We start from the raw sequence: 14,843 nt of genomic DNA on the forward strand, positions 1-14,843 counted from the left end.
AAAAAAAAAAAAAAAAAAAAAAAGAAAAGAGAGAGAAGTTTATTTAGCCCATGCTTTTGGAAGCTGGAATGTTGAAAAGCATGGCGCTGGCATGGTGAGGGCCTTCCTTGCTGCCTTGTAACAAGGCATCAGCATATGAAGGTGGTGACTAAGTTTCCAACACGTGAAATTGGGGGACACATTTAAATCGTAGCATTCTCACCAGCCCATTGAGACTCCTTTAAACCCCTAGTTCAAGACCCCTAATATAGGGCTTACTCTAATGTATTCTTTCTTGAATCTTAGCCTGTTAAGTCGTGGCTGCCTGGTTGCTCTCCAGTGTCTTCTTTCTTTTAAAGCATATATTGCCAACTTGCTTTGTGAGAAGGAGGTTCAATTATATATTTTATGGACTTTATTAACAGAGAATTATAATTAAAATTTTTTGAAGTTAGGCACGGGTGGCTCACGCCTGTAATCCCAGCACTTTGGGAGGCCAAGGTGGGTGGATCACTTGAGGTCTGGAGATCGAGACCAGCCTGGCCAACATGGTAAAACCCTGTGTCTACTAAAAACACAAAAATTAGCTGGGTGTGGTGGCGGGCGCCTGTACTCTCAGCTACTTGGGAGGCTGAGGCAGGAGAAACGCTTGAATCTGGGAAGTGGAGGTTGCAGTGAGCCAAGATCACGCCATTGCACTCCAGCCTGGATGACAGAGTGAGACTCTGTCTCCAAAAAAAAAAAAAAAATTATTGCCTTTTTAATGGCCCTTTTTACAAAAATAATACATGTTAACTAAAATTTAGAAAATACAAGTAAGCAGGCTGGGTGCGGTGGCTCACGCCTGTAATCCCAGCACTTTGGGAGGCCAACGCTGGCAGATCATTAGGTCGAGATTGAGACCATCCTGGCCAATATGGTGAAACCCCAGTCGCTACTACAAAATACAAAATTAGCTGGGTGTGGTGGCATGTGCTTGTGGTCCCAGCTGCTCGGTAGGCTGAGGCAGGAGAATCGCTTGAACCTGGAAGGCAGAGGTTGCAGTGAGCCTAGATTGCGCCACTGCACTCCAGCCTGGTGACAGAGTGAGACTCTGTCTCAAAAAGAAAAAAAAAAAAGAAAAAGGAAATATAGGTAAGCAACACTAAGAAATAAATGTTATCTATAATCTTACTACCTAGAATCACACAATAGTTAGCAATCTGATGCATGTTCATTGTCATTCTTCCTTGTATGAAATCATATTGTCATTGCTGGTTTTCACTAGAAATATCTTGAACATCTTTGCATGTTATTACATATTCTATTGCAATGATTTTCAAATTATTTCACATGATTATACATCAGTGTAACTAACTTAAGTGGAATCCCAGTTTGTAAAATAGTTAAGTAGTAGAAGCAGCAGTAGGCTTCTGTGGCTCCGGCTTGGAACCTCTAAGGCACTTGGGGACACAGTTGTGTGGTTCAGTATTTATTCAGTACATTATTATTTGGTATTTAAGTTATTGCCTAATTTTCCAGCATTATAAATAATGCTGCAATGAATGTTCTTGATGGTTTCCTTAGGGAAAATTCTGAGAAATGGAATTTCTGAGACCAAGAGTATGCATGTTTGGTAAATACTTTTGTTGAATTACACAACAGAAACGTATCAATTCCTTATTTCTACAGCTGTGTGACAAAGTACCCATTCATTTCCCTACACCTTCACTGACACCATGTGGCCAAATACCACATTAAGAACAAACTAGGGCTGGGTAGGGTGACTCAGGCCTGTAATCCTAGCGTTTTGGGAGGCTGGGGCGGGAGGATCACTTGAACCCAAGAGTTTAAGACCAGCCTGGGCAACATAGTGAGACTCTGTCTCTACAAAAAAATATATTTTTTTAAATTAGCCTGGTGTTGTGGCACATCTCTGTAGTCCCACCTACTGAGGAGGCTGAGGTGGGAGGATCACTTGAGCCCGGGAGATCAAGGCTGCAGTGGGTTGTCATCATGCCACTGTGCTCCAGCGAAAAATCTAGGTGTTTCTTTCTTAATATGGATTGTCCTCCCGCCATCTCATTTTATTGTGAAAAATTACAAAGATAGTGAAGGTGAAAGAATTTTACAGTGAACACCCATATACTGATCACCTGGATTCTACTTTTAGCATTTTGTTATACTTGTTTTATCAAACTATATGTCTGTCTTTTGATGTTTTCAAAGTAAATTGTAGATACCAATACACTTCTGCCTCAGAACTTCAGCATGCGTTGCACAAATCTTAAGTGGATATTTCCCATTAACGGCAAAAAACACAATTACTTTTGCACCAACCTAATAAAAGTAATATGTAGATATAAGAAAAAACCTCAAGTGAGATTAAAGGGGACTTCTATGTTCTGTGTTAAGTTTCTATAGCACTTACATGTGTATTATAAATGTGTTGCTTTTATAATTAGGAAAACTAAGCATCGAGCAGACAAATAAATGAAAGAGATGCTCCTTGTAGCGTCTTTAGGATGTGCAAAAATAATATAAAGAGGAAGGGAGGAGAAACACAAATTCACACTCCAAGAAGTAGGTTTTTGTGTGTCTTTTTTTTTCCCCTACAGTTTCGTGGGGTGTTTTTGTATTTCTTGGGAGTTTTTTCGTTTCATTTCATGGGGTGGCATAAGTCTTGTTTCCAAAGTTTCTAGGTGAAAGTTGCATGTGGATATAACAGCTGGATCCTTGATGTGGGAGTCGGTAGATCTGGGATCTAGCCTCAGAATTTACGCTAACTGCGGTCGCTTTCTCTCTATTTTAAATTTTTCTTATATAAAACAAGGAGTTTGAGAAAGCTTTCGACAAGCTATGCATTCCTTGAAACCATAGGCAGAGTTTAGAATTGGAATTTAGTTTACAGTTCTAACATATTGTCAGAAAAAATCTTGCTGTTTCTCTGAGTCTAGGGTCTGAGACTCTATAATGAAACTTCTGTAGGGGATTAGGACTAACCAGTATCTCAGGTGATTAGCCCAGTATATCACCTCTGAAGCATAAAAGCTGCACGTTTGGTCAGTTGAAAGTGACATTTTTAGTTAGTGTGCTTTTGTCTTGGTCAGTAGAAATAATAGTTCCCTAGGTGGCATGTATTTTGCTCTGTTCAATATGAGTTATGTCTGTTTTTAAGCCATTTATTTTATACTTCAAAGTTTACCGATTTGTTACTTCTTTTTCTATTTTTTATTCTTCATCTTCCAGACCTCTTCCTGTGCCAAAACTGCCACCTGGGGAGCAATGTGAGGGTGAAGAGGACACAGAGTACATGACTCCCTCCTCCAGGCCTCTACGGCCTTTGGATACATCCCAGAGTTCACGGTAGGTTCACAACAACCCTTTTTGGGCCCTATACCTTTATGTGGGTAATTGACACCCTTCATCTGCTTGGCTTGCTGCCTGCACATACTGTTATCCAGTCAAATTAAAGCAGAAAGATAAATCTAGCCCTTAATGGTTTAAGCCTTTTGTAGCTGTAGGTAATTGCACTTACGTTTTCTCAGCAACATGAGAACCTCAAAAACACACACACCTATAACTTGCCATAAGAGTCAACCTTAACAACATTTATTAGTGATATTGGCAAAACAAGAAGATGAATCTTCATAAGTTTATAGATAACAGTTCTATTTCCAAAGATCATTATGGCACTTTCCTTCTGGTTCAGAGCATGTGACTGTGACCAGCAGATTGATAGCTGTACGTATGAAGCAATGTATAATATTCAGTCCCAGGCGCCATCTGTCACCGAGAGCGGCACCTTTGGTAAGTTGCCATTCTGCTGCTTTAAAAATCATTGATATGTCATAGGAATGAACATGTAATATTTGGCAATTGAGATAGCTTTATCTAAGCTGCAAATTCTTCTGTAGCTGGGACTACAGGTACGTGCCACCATGCCCGGCTAATTTTTGTATTTTTAGTAGAGACGGGGTTTCACTATGTTGGCCAGGCTGGCCTGGAACTCCTGACGTCAGGTGATCCACCCCTCCCAAAGTGCTGAGATTACAGGCGTGAGCCACTGCTCCTGGACAAAGCTGAAAATTATTTTCAGTAATCTTTGGCAAAATATCTTTGACATGGGCAGTAAAGTATCCCCACTCCTCTATTTCCTACTCACACTGCTGGTTCCTTTTGTGCTTTTCTTTGTCCTTCCAGGGCCTAGAGACATTTGTGTTCTATACCCTGGACCTGTAAGCTCCTTTTTTGTCTCATTGCACTGATGAAATTCTTTTATGTGGGGGTGGTGAACACTCAATTCCCATGTTAACTAGCCCACCAGATTGAAAGTTCAAGAAGCCTGCTCTCACAGGACCCTTTGCTGATCTTCCAGGGTGGAATGTGGATAGAAATGTTTATTGAATGATCTGAGATGACACTGGAGTCATTGGCATCAGTGGCTGTTAACCTTGTCAAGAATAACTTTTGGCATGTTCAAAAATGAAAGCTGCAGTGTTGGTGCAGATTTTCTTTTCTATTTTTATCTCTGTTTATGTGGTGTTTGGCCCACAGTAGACAATCAGTAACTGTTTGTTGAATGAGATAAATGATTGCACACATGCAAAAATGAGTGGGCACTCCTGTATTGAAATGGTTAGAAGATGAAGTGTGTCAGAAGAAGATAACATCACTCATTTTTCTCCAGGTGAAGGGAATTTGGCGGCAGCCCATGCCAACACTGGTCCCGAGGAGTCAGAAAATGAGGATGATGGGTATGATGTCCCAAAGCCACCTGTGCCGGCCGTGCTGGCCCGCCGAACTCTCTCAGATATCTCTAATGCCAGCTCCTCCTTTGGCTGGTTGTCTCTGGATGGTGATCCCACAACAAGTGAGTCTCCAGGCTACTTTGGGTTTGTCCTGAATGGCAGTATGGCCTGTATGTTCATATTTAAAGGGAGATGACCTTCTCTGGTGACAGTAAGTCAGTATGTAGGCTAAACATTATGTCTAACTGGGAGGAAAGTCCCAAGTTAGGAAGTTAGACTGTAGTCAGACTCTTTAGGGTTTTTGCAGACTTAGAAAAGAGTTCGTTCCTTAAACTCTGGCTCTTCTTATGTTAGGGGTAGGTAGGATTTATAGTTTCTCTGAGTATGCCTTATGACACTGGTAATTAGGCTTGATGGCTGAGAGCACACATTCCTTTTTTCCTGGGCTCTGTTCCATTGGAAAGGAGGCATGCTAGCTCTGGAACACACACTGAATGGGCCTGGAGCCAGCCCATGTTGGGCCTTGACTATTGGAGGCTGCTCTTCTTGCACCTGTGGCTGCCTGGTAGGGCAGCAGCCAGAGTTGCTGTCATTTTGGAAATTGAAGACAGCCTTCAGGACAGACAGCTGGTGAAAAAGAATACAGCCTTCGGTTGCCCAGATGAGCAGTGACCCCCACTCAGCCTTGGCTAATGCTTTTTTATTGCAACTTACATTTGTCTTTTTCCTTATTCATAGAAGGCAAAGTTTAATATCTTCTCTGGTCCCCTCAGAATTAAAACAGACGATTACATGTGCACAAACATGTTGCTTAGTGTAAAGCATGATGCAGATGTTTATGATTGCAGTGGTTATTGTTCATTGAACAGGTGGATGGTATATTTAGGAGGTTGGTTTTATTGTGATAAGGAGGAGGCTATATCTTAAAAACCTTGAACCTGTAAAACCCAGCCTTGTGACTGAAGAGCACATGTACCCAATTTACAGGAAGCCAATAATATCTTGATATTAGCACATTTTTATTGCTGTCGTTAAATGAGGATTTCCCCAGATTTGCAAATATTTGCTTTCCTATTTCTTCTAGATGTCACTGAAGGTTCCCAAGTTCCCGAGAGGCCTCCTAAACCATTCCCTCGGAGAATCAACTCTGAACGGAAAGCTGGCAGCTGTCAGCAAGGTAGTGGTCCTGCCGCCTCTGCTGCTACCGCCTCGCCTCAGCTCTCCAGTGAGATCGAGAACCTCATGAGTCAGGGGTACTCCTACCAGGACATCCAGAAAGCTTTGGTCATTGCCCAGAACAACATCGAGATGGCCAAAAACATCCTCCGGGAATTTGTTTCCATTTCTTCTCCTGCCCATGTAGCTACCTAGCACACCACCTCCCTGCTGCAGGTTTAGAGGACCAATGAGTTGGGAGTTATTACTCAAGTGGCACCTAGAAGGGCAGGAGTTCCTTTGGTGACTTCACAGTGAAGTCTTGCCCTCTCTGTGGGATATCACATCAGTGGTTCCAAGATTTCAAAGTGGTGAAATGAAAATGGAGCAGCTAGTATGTTTTATTATTTTATGGGTCTTGAGAGTGCATTTGAAGGTGTCCTTCAGTTCCCACGTAGAGAGTGTGGATTTTATTACATGATAACCTACCTGGGGAACAGTCCAGAAAGCTGTAGAACAAGTATTTTGCTGGAAATCCTAATTGAGGACTTAAGACTTCCTGGGTTGAGGATGTGGCCGTGTGTGTGTCTGTCTGCCTGTGGTTGTGTGTGTCCTTGTGATTATAAGATTAACCTGCTGTGTGTGTTAATTCCAGGCAGGGAATTAACACAAAAGGTTTAGGAAGGAATCTTTTTTAAAGACTTCTATCTACTGTGGTATTATACCCAAGCCTAGTGGGTATTACAACTTCAACACTCCCCTTTGGCTTATATTACCATGAGCATAGCTAAAGTCTTCTATTTTTAGAACACTCTCCGTCTGTTCTTTCCCCATCAACTCCCTCCTCATCCTTCTTGGTGTTCTGTCATGGGCCGTGGGCTTGCTATAGCCAGCCTTACTGAGGCCAAGCAGCTTATGGGATGTTCTTTATTGTGTGTGATGTTATTGGTTTGTTTGGTAGATAAGTGGGAGGAAAAGTACTGTTGCTACACTATTATAGGCATGTTTGATACTAGCAGCTAACACTGGTCACTCCAAAGCACTGTTTCTATAGGAACATTGAATCTATTAAGATGTTTTGATTATCCTAATTACATAATGACCGATTTGAGATAGAGGCCTTTAAATACATTCCATGCCCTCCCCAGAAAATAGTCTGTGGGAGTCAGTTGCCTTGGTGCCAGGTATGTGTTCTGATGTAGGTCATGAGTCTTTCTACTTAATGGGAAGGGAAGAACATTTGTTTCCAGGATGACTTTCTGGCCAGAATACCAGAAAGCTTTTAGGAAGCTTCGTTCACATGCTATTTAAATGCACAGAATAGACAGTAAGGATTTATCTGTTCAGTTTTTCTTCCCAGTGAATTAATTTCAGCTTATATGGGTGTCTTCATTTGACCATAAGGAATATTAGGTTAGATTTTCAGCAGTAGTTTTTTCCTTTGCCCTTTAAGGAGTGGGGATAATGTTCATGGTGGCCCAGCCTCTTGCTGATAGCACCTTCCCTGCATTGCTGCCTCCCGATGATGTGGTTCTTTTCTTGTGCCTGTGGCTTTGGGAATGTAACATCTCTTTCCTCCTTTCCTTCCCTTTTCCTCTTCACCTGAGGTCCTAAGTACTCTCTGTAATTACTGTGTTCTTCACGGTAATTAGACATCATTCAGTGAATATATTACTGTAGTCAAAGACAATATGGGCTGGCAGTTTGTGTAATTGCAAGTTCATAAAGAAGATTGAGGGTCCAGTTTGGAGAACCATTAGTCAGTTCCTTTATATGCTGATAAATGATCCCTCGAGTTCAGTTAGTATTCTGTCCAGAGTGTTTTGCTGACTTTCTTAGCAGTGTATAACCTTTCTTCATGTCAGAAGCAAGCCTGTTCTTTGATAAATCTGTCTTCCTGAAAATCTAAGTCATGCTTTTGTCTTTAGATCTACACAGAAATGACCCCCCTTGGATCAGTTTTCTTTCCAGTCTTATCATCCTTGGAACTAAAACTTGTTCTAACTCATCTCTTGGCATTCAGCTAATCCTAGATCTTTTGGTTTTATCCCCTGGCCTCAGAGCCATTTATCTTCCCAGAGTAGGCAGTACAGGATCTTGTGGTGATTTGCTGTGGTTACCCAGTGTCTTCTCTACATGGCATAAAGCGGCAAAGCCCACCATTAGGTGAGGTGGTCCAGAGTTGAGGTGGAGTAGGGCAGAGGAAAATGGCAGTGAATATCAAACAGTAGACTGCCGTCAACTTCTAACAGCCAGTATGTATACTGTTTCATTTTGAGGTAGCGTTCAGTTTTGCATTTTGTTTAAATATTGAAGGCCTAGACAAAGAACTAGAAAAAAAACGGCAGCAGTTTCCAGGCCCATCCATATTGTAATTTTTCTTTATCTGCAGATATTGCCCGTAGTCTAAAGATCTCTTTGGAAGACAAAGCATTGGCTATATATCTTTTGCCTTTTCCATGCATCTAAATCTTCTCTGGAAATTATTTCCCTACTGTGTAGGCTAAGGGCAGTCTCGACTTTTCCTTCTTTGAGTCCTGTGTGGCTCTTTGAATCAGCGTGAACCTGAGGCTCCAGCTCCCTGTGTTGTGCGTGTGCCATCGATGGGCTTGGGTGTGTGTTTGTCACGGGTGTCTGCCAGCGTTCAAGGTTTTGGATCATTTCATGAGGATCTTTCCTTTGACTGGGTGCTCTGAGGACACACCTGGGTCTGTGCCTTAGATTGCCAGGCAAGATTAAGGAAAGTTTTCATGTGGCTTTTGTTTTGAGGTTATTCTCAAAACCTTAATTTCTTATATTTTCTGTTGACTAAGGCACCAGTAACCAATTCTTCACCCTCCATTTGTATGGCAATTTAAAATTCTTTGGCTTTGCTCTGAATTTAATTAAAACTGCCTTTTATGAACAGATTTCGAGTTTTGCCATTTTTGGCAAGCCCTTCGGCTTCCTCTTGCCCCTTCCTAGTGGCTGATAAAGTAAAAAAAACCCACACCACTTTGTTCTCCTTTTTCTCATATTCATTGGGCTGTTGTATTCAGCCAGTCTCGTGCTTTCCCCGTGTCTTCACGGGTTGCTTTCCAAGCTGCCTTGTTGCGGGGTTGCTGCTCTGCAGCAACCACAACTGGACCTTTCCAGCTGCCCCCATGTTCCTTCCACTAAAGTAGAGGGTTCTTAAAATGGAAAAACTTGTGGGCTCTTCATATACCTCCCTTTAGTTACATAATAGACCAGGCAGCTTCTCATCTCAGCATTTACCTGTTAATATTTTTGTTAATAGTGCTCTCTACCTGTGGGTGGCAGCTCTCTTCGACTTGCTCGTCTCCCTCCAGTCCCGCTCTACATAATCTGCCATTCTTCTCGTCCCTTTCTCTTCTTACACAGACCCTCATTACCGGGGCCCAAGATGTGGATAGTACTGTTAGTATTATTTAACTATTTTGTAGATTTAAAAGATTTCTGGTTAAAGGAGGTGGGGGTCACTCTTCATCACTCTTAAAATATGTGTTTTCTCTATAGAAAAGTAAAATGTGCTTATGGTCCCAAACAGTCAACTCACAAATTTTTATAACAAAACTTCCTTGTAAAAACTAGGCACCCCCTATATATTCCCTTTAAGATCTAGTTCTTTTTGTAGGTGTTCAGCAATGGTGATAAAGCAGAATATTCTCCTACCTCACATCATGAAAGTCAGAAGATTACAGACCGTCTCAAACTATGTCTCTCTTCTTGCCGTTGGCCTTTCTGACTCTGGAATGACCACTGTTCATTGAAAAATAGTTTTCTGACTATTGGCCTGGCTCTAACAATTTGTTTGTTCATCCAGCAAATGTTTATGAGTGATGACCATGTGCCAGAAATGTCAGGTATGTGTCCTTCCCTTGGCACCACATAGTAGTTTACTAATGTTTGGGGGATTGTACTTGGGCTGTCATAGCCTCTGCATTTGACCTTAAAATAGCTCTTCCCAGTAAGATTGTGCAATTTTTATTCACAGCTCTTTCATGTAGACTTACCTTTCCTTATAGAGCTATCCTGGTTAATAGCAGGCCAAGATTCTCCCATTATCTGCTGTTGTCTCCTATAGATTTGATAATGCCTGGGAGATTCCTTGGTGTAAGTCTCACGGATACCCACTGTTTTTATGGTGGAATTTGTTCCAACATAATTAGAATCTGGTTGGTGAGTTGAAAGGTAAGTTGGCTCAGAGTTGCACAGTAGGGCATTAAATGTTTAAGCAAAGCATCTGCCCACACTCCCGTTTCCAATCTAGTGCCTTCCTTGAACTTTTTCCTGAGCTGCTATGTCCCTAATCCCCCTTATTGGGAGGATTTTCATATCACCCTTCTGGGACCTGTCACCACGTCCTGTACTATTTGGAATTGGTTTTCCAGTCTTTAACAACTGTTGTGGCTAACTCTACGTTTTAGAAGGGCTGGAGGTGTGGGCCCTGTCTTCGGGTCTCAGGACCCAAAGATCCTCTAGTCAGTTGTTGGGTCTTCCAAGAGCCAGACGTTAATACAGATTGAACTCCATCAGTCCCCTAATTGTCAGCCTTTACCTCCCTCCCAGAGCAAGGAGTTCAGGGATTCTAAAGCTTAATGTCCACACATCATTCTACCAGACCTTAGAGCTTTAGAAGCTCAATCTAAAGTACTATAACTCAGCATAAACTGTTACTATCACTCCTTTGAACTCAGTCTCCATGGAGCAGTCTTTTGTTGGAAATACATAGAACAGCTTAATGCCTAGAGGGTGGTGGATAGTGAAGGACAGTCAAGGTTGTATTTTTGACTGCTTAGGGATCCTTTGGATACAAGAAACAGAAATATTCAAGTGGAAGAAAGGAGGGAGTCGTGAGGATGCAGGGTATTTTGCAGAACCCAGGACAGGAAGTGCCTTTGGTTCTCGGGTGGAGCTGGAACTGCAGAGTTTGGCACCTAGTCCTTTCTCCCGCTTCACAGTCTGCTTATGGTATATGTGGCCCCAAATAGGCACTCCAGTCCTCAAGTCCACACCACCTTCCAACTCTAGGGATCACCATGAACAAATTCTCAATTTCCCATACTTAATTTTGTTTTTTGAGATGGAGTCTCGCTCTGTTGCCCAGGCTGGAGTGCAGTGGTGTAGTCTCAACTCACTGCAACCTCCGCCTCCCAGGTTCAAGCAATTCTCTGCCTCAACCTCCCGAGTAGCTGGGATTACAGGCGCCTGCCACCATGCCCAGCTAATGTTCAGATTTTTAGTAGAGACAGAGTTTCACCGTCTTGGCTAGGCTGGTCTTGAACTCCTGACCTCGTGATCCACCCGCCTCGGCCTCCCAAAGTGCTAAGATTACAGGCGTGAGCCACCGCACCCGGCCCATACTTCGTATTCTTAAGAAAAACTACGCTCAGCCCAGCACATTGATCAAGTATCTATCCCTGAGCGGTTGGCCTTGCCAGGGAGAGCAGAGATGTGGCAGACTCCTTCAGCTGGAGACAGGGAGCTTCTCAGAGAAGTGAGCAGAGACTCCACAGACACCCTAAAAAGGCTTCTACTCAAGGAGTAAAGCCATACTCTTGCCTTTTTGCTAGTGGAAAGGAAGGCACAGGAGTTTGTCTGAGACGTCATAGAAATTCTTAGGTTTAACTTAATTCTGGTCATTGTCTTCTTTATTTCCTGTTTTTCTTCCCTTTGTCAGTCTTGGCATCCAAGATTTCTTACCTCTCTTTGTGGGCCAGCCTGTCCTGTTCCAGAGCTAGCCTGTTCCTGGGTGGCCTTCCTCAGCCTCCATTCAGCCTCAGGTCTTTTGCCTTCTTCCGTGTTTATTTAGAGAGCAGAATCTAATAACGGGTTCCACTGTAGCCACTATCCATGGACTTCTGGGCCCTCTTCAGGTTTGAGTGCTTGAAAATGTTCATTCTCTGGGCTTGGGTCCTGTCTCCTCCACTCTCCTCACCCTCTTGCTCCTTCCTGTGTGAGGGCCGCTCTGTTGTAATGTTCTCAGGCAAGCCTTCCTAGGCACCTCAGAAACTACTTTCCCAGAGTCAGTAAGAATATATAATATTGGAGCAGTTGCCAGGATAGTAATTAAATATAGATTCCAGTTTAGGATAGAGTTTTTACTGAGAGCTCTTTAGACAGTATACCTGTGTCTTCTCTGGCAGTTGCTTTCATTTTAGTCCTATATAAAAGCTTTCCTTTTGTGTGTTTTTTTAAACTATGCTTTTGCTTGCCTGAATCTTTTGATCTTGTATTTGTCTCATCGTAGAGCCTGTCCTGAGTTGTAAGGTATTTCATACTGCCTTACTGAAAAGTTTTTTAAACTACTAGAGTCATTTGATACACACAGAAGTTACCTAATAATCCAAAGATGTCCATCAAGGGAGGAATGGTGGGTCATCAGACTTTGCCTTTGATGTTGTAGTCTAGGCTCCTGAGTTAAGCAGCAGAGGGACAGCAGTGCCATGTGCCTTCACCGTGTCCCAGGAAATCTGGGTTGGTTCCAGTGGGAAATACCAGTGTTTCTTGGTTCTGGAAAGTAGCAAAAGAGTAAGAGATGGGGAAATAGTGATGGGGAGAGCAAGCCCCACATGTCCATGGCGAGTCAGGTGGGGAGCACGGGTGGAAGGGCCGGCTGTTGACAGACAGACTAAGCTGTGTGGCGCTCTTGCCGCCCCTTCCTGGGTACAGAGCTTGAGAAAAATGCAGCCGACCACTCCCTGTGTTTGTACAGAGCAAAGCCCAAAAGCCAACCTCAGATCTCCTGATTTGGCAGCTGAAGAAATCAGCAGAGTCCTGATTGCCTGATTCAGTCCCAAAAATGAATGTCAGGCCCCGCCCAGCCCCCTCCCCACCAACATTGCCTCTCCTACATTCTCCTTCTGCCCCTAAATCAGACAGGAGGCCAGAGAGGAGTATTGCTCAATGCCTGCTATGTGCAACTCCTCAGGCCTTGCGCCACCTCCATGCTCAGCCCTGAAGCAGGGTGTCCTGGGTGCCTGTGTGTCAGCTCCCTCCTCTCTACCTACCTCTGACCTTGTTGTGGGTGAGGTAGCCATGCTTATGGCCATCTTAAAACTGGAGAGGCAGAGAACTACTTATGAGTCTGTAGACCACGTGTTGTCTTCCGTGGACTGTTTCTCCTGCTGTCTGGGTGAGTGAGCCTGCAACGCAATGCCCATGAGAGTAAATGCCTCCTGACCTACCCTGCTCAGCACTGTTCTGGTGTCTTGGCCTTGAAAGAAAAGCCTGACTTCCTGCTGAAACATGTGGTAGGGGCATGGCAGCTATGAGGCACCTCCTACATCTGTTTTCTGGCTGTGGTGACTTGGGATTTTTAACCTTATATATCTTTTTCCTTCACTCAAAACAAAACAATTTTTAGCACACTGAAAAAAAAAGCCAAATGTTTTGTGCCTTTCTAAGGCAGCACTGTATCCCAGGCTGCATTTTAGGACTTAATATGGAAATACCAGAGTCTGAGCTCCTCTACCTTGAGTTTCATTAGTCCTTAGTGTCTAGGAGACAGGAAAGAATGCTGTCTGTGACTGGAGAGGTGACATGCAGGTGCAGTGTGTCTGGAGTCCCTTTCCCCTGCTGTGAGACTTCAGTGGAGGAGAGAAGCATTGTACCCTGGGATCATTTGGTTGGTTCCAATCACAAGCTTAGCCATCAGGTTGCATGCCTTGTCTCCTGCAAGAGACAGAATGTTCCACAATTCCCAGGTAAACTCTGGACCATTCCAAGTGTCTTAGCCTTCTGATGACATTAATTACCTAGTTGTGTGGAGGAGTGTAGGATGGACTCTCCTGAGAAGGGGAGGTTGGTGGCTTTGTCTTTTCTTTTTGCTGGATCCTGAACTGGTCTAGACCTCCTGCCCCCAACCCCCAGCCCCCATCAGATGTGGCTGGCCTTTCATTTGAAGGCTTCAGACTTAAAGCATTAAGCAGCTAGTGCCCTCTGCAGGGCCTGGTTTCCCCAGGGAAGGGCAGTAAGGAACACAGACCAGAAGCCTGTCCTCAGTAATGTGACTATAGTGAGCTTTAGCAAAAGTTTTTCTATATAATGACATTTTACTTATCTCTTACCCTTTCCTCAGTTTTCCCCTGCCTTTAACTAATAAAGAAATGGGAGATAGAAATTTTAAAGTCCTCCTTATTCAAGATTTTGAAATTCTTAGCCTGGGGGTGCTGGAGAGAACCTGATGCTTTCTCCAGAATGAAGAGTCCCAATTTGTATGTCAGTGTTAAGAAGAAAACAAAACAAACACATAGATGAGATTTTCGTGGACTATTTTAAAAATGTGTCATTAATATAAAAAATTTATATTAGCAGTATTTAATCATTCTCACCTGTAAAGAATAAGAAAAACAGAAGGTAAATATTCTTACAGAGAATAGCAGAGCTTTAAGATTCATTTTCATTTTAAGTCCATTTTATTTTGCCAGTGTATTAATGTTTAGAAGTCTGTTATACTAATGTTATTTATTAATTTTTTTCATTTCCATACACAGTTAACTAAAGAGCTTTTTCAAGCACCCATGTCTGTAAAAAAATATTTTTAAATAAAGTTTCTTTTGTTGTAGCGGACTTGAGTTCTTGCTCATTCAGGGGGTTGCGAGGCAATACTCGAGTTGCCGTAGGACCAAATGCCAAGGCCCCCTTCCTCATGGCGGTGAGCCTGAGCTGCTGTCTCGAGGGCAGTTCCAAGCGGCAGGAAAGCATAGGAAGGGGACACAGCTCCTCCTAACAGCCTGCCAGGCCCTTCGTGCTGCCTCATCAGGACAGTTTGGCTGCTGAAAAGTAAGTAAGTAGGGTGACTGTCCGTTCTGTGGTAGAACTTGAACCATTTGCTCAGAAGCAGAGGTAACCCCTGATCTCTGCTGCCAACTGGAAATGGTTTTGTGTGACTTTTGGTTGTAGTTTCAGAGGCCCTGAGGTTCCTGTGGTACCCATGATGAATAAAAAGCAATGTAAGATTTCTGGGACAATTAAGCT

General features: G+C 43.1%; 1 protein-coding gene across 4 annotated transcripts in view; it reads left to right on the forward strand.

The window, feature by feature from the left end:
• CBL (Cbl proto-oncogene) overlaps positions 1–14,779 on the forward strand; it is a 107,606-nt gene extending 92,827 nt beyond the window's left edge. For 3 of the 4 annotated variants that reach the window (XM_032167696.2, XM_058446265.1, XM_032167697.2), the window contains 4 exons: positions 3,208–3,324; positions 3,671–3,768; positions 4,649–4,831; positions 5,794–14,779. In XM_032167696.2, the coding sequence (XP_032023587.1) occupies positions 3,208–3,324; positions 3,671–3,768; positions 4,649–4,831; positions 5,794–6,080 (685 nt within the window). In that variant the 3' untranslated portion in view covers positions 6,081–14,779. The remainder of the gene's footprint in view (positions 1–3,207; positions 3,325–3,670; positions 3,769–4,648; positions 4,832–5,793) is intronic. The other variant, XM_058446264.1, reaches the window with a different exon arrangement.
• Positions 14,780–14,843: the final 64 nt, after the last annotated feature.

The sequence above is a fragment of the Hylobates moloch genome, unplaced genomic scaffold (genome assembly GCF_009828535.3).
Source record: "Hylobates moloch isolate HMO894 unplaced genomic scaffold, HMol_V3 SCAFFOLD_11, whole genome shotgun sequence".
Lineage (NCBI taxonomy): Eukaryota > Metazoa > Chordata > Mammalia > Primates > Hylobatidae > Hylobates > Hylobates moloch.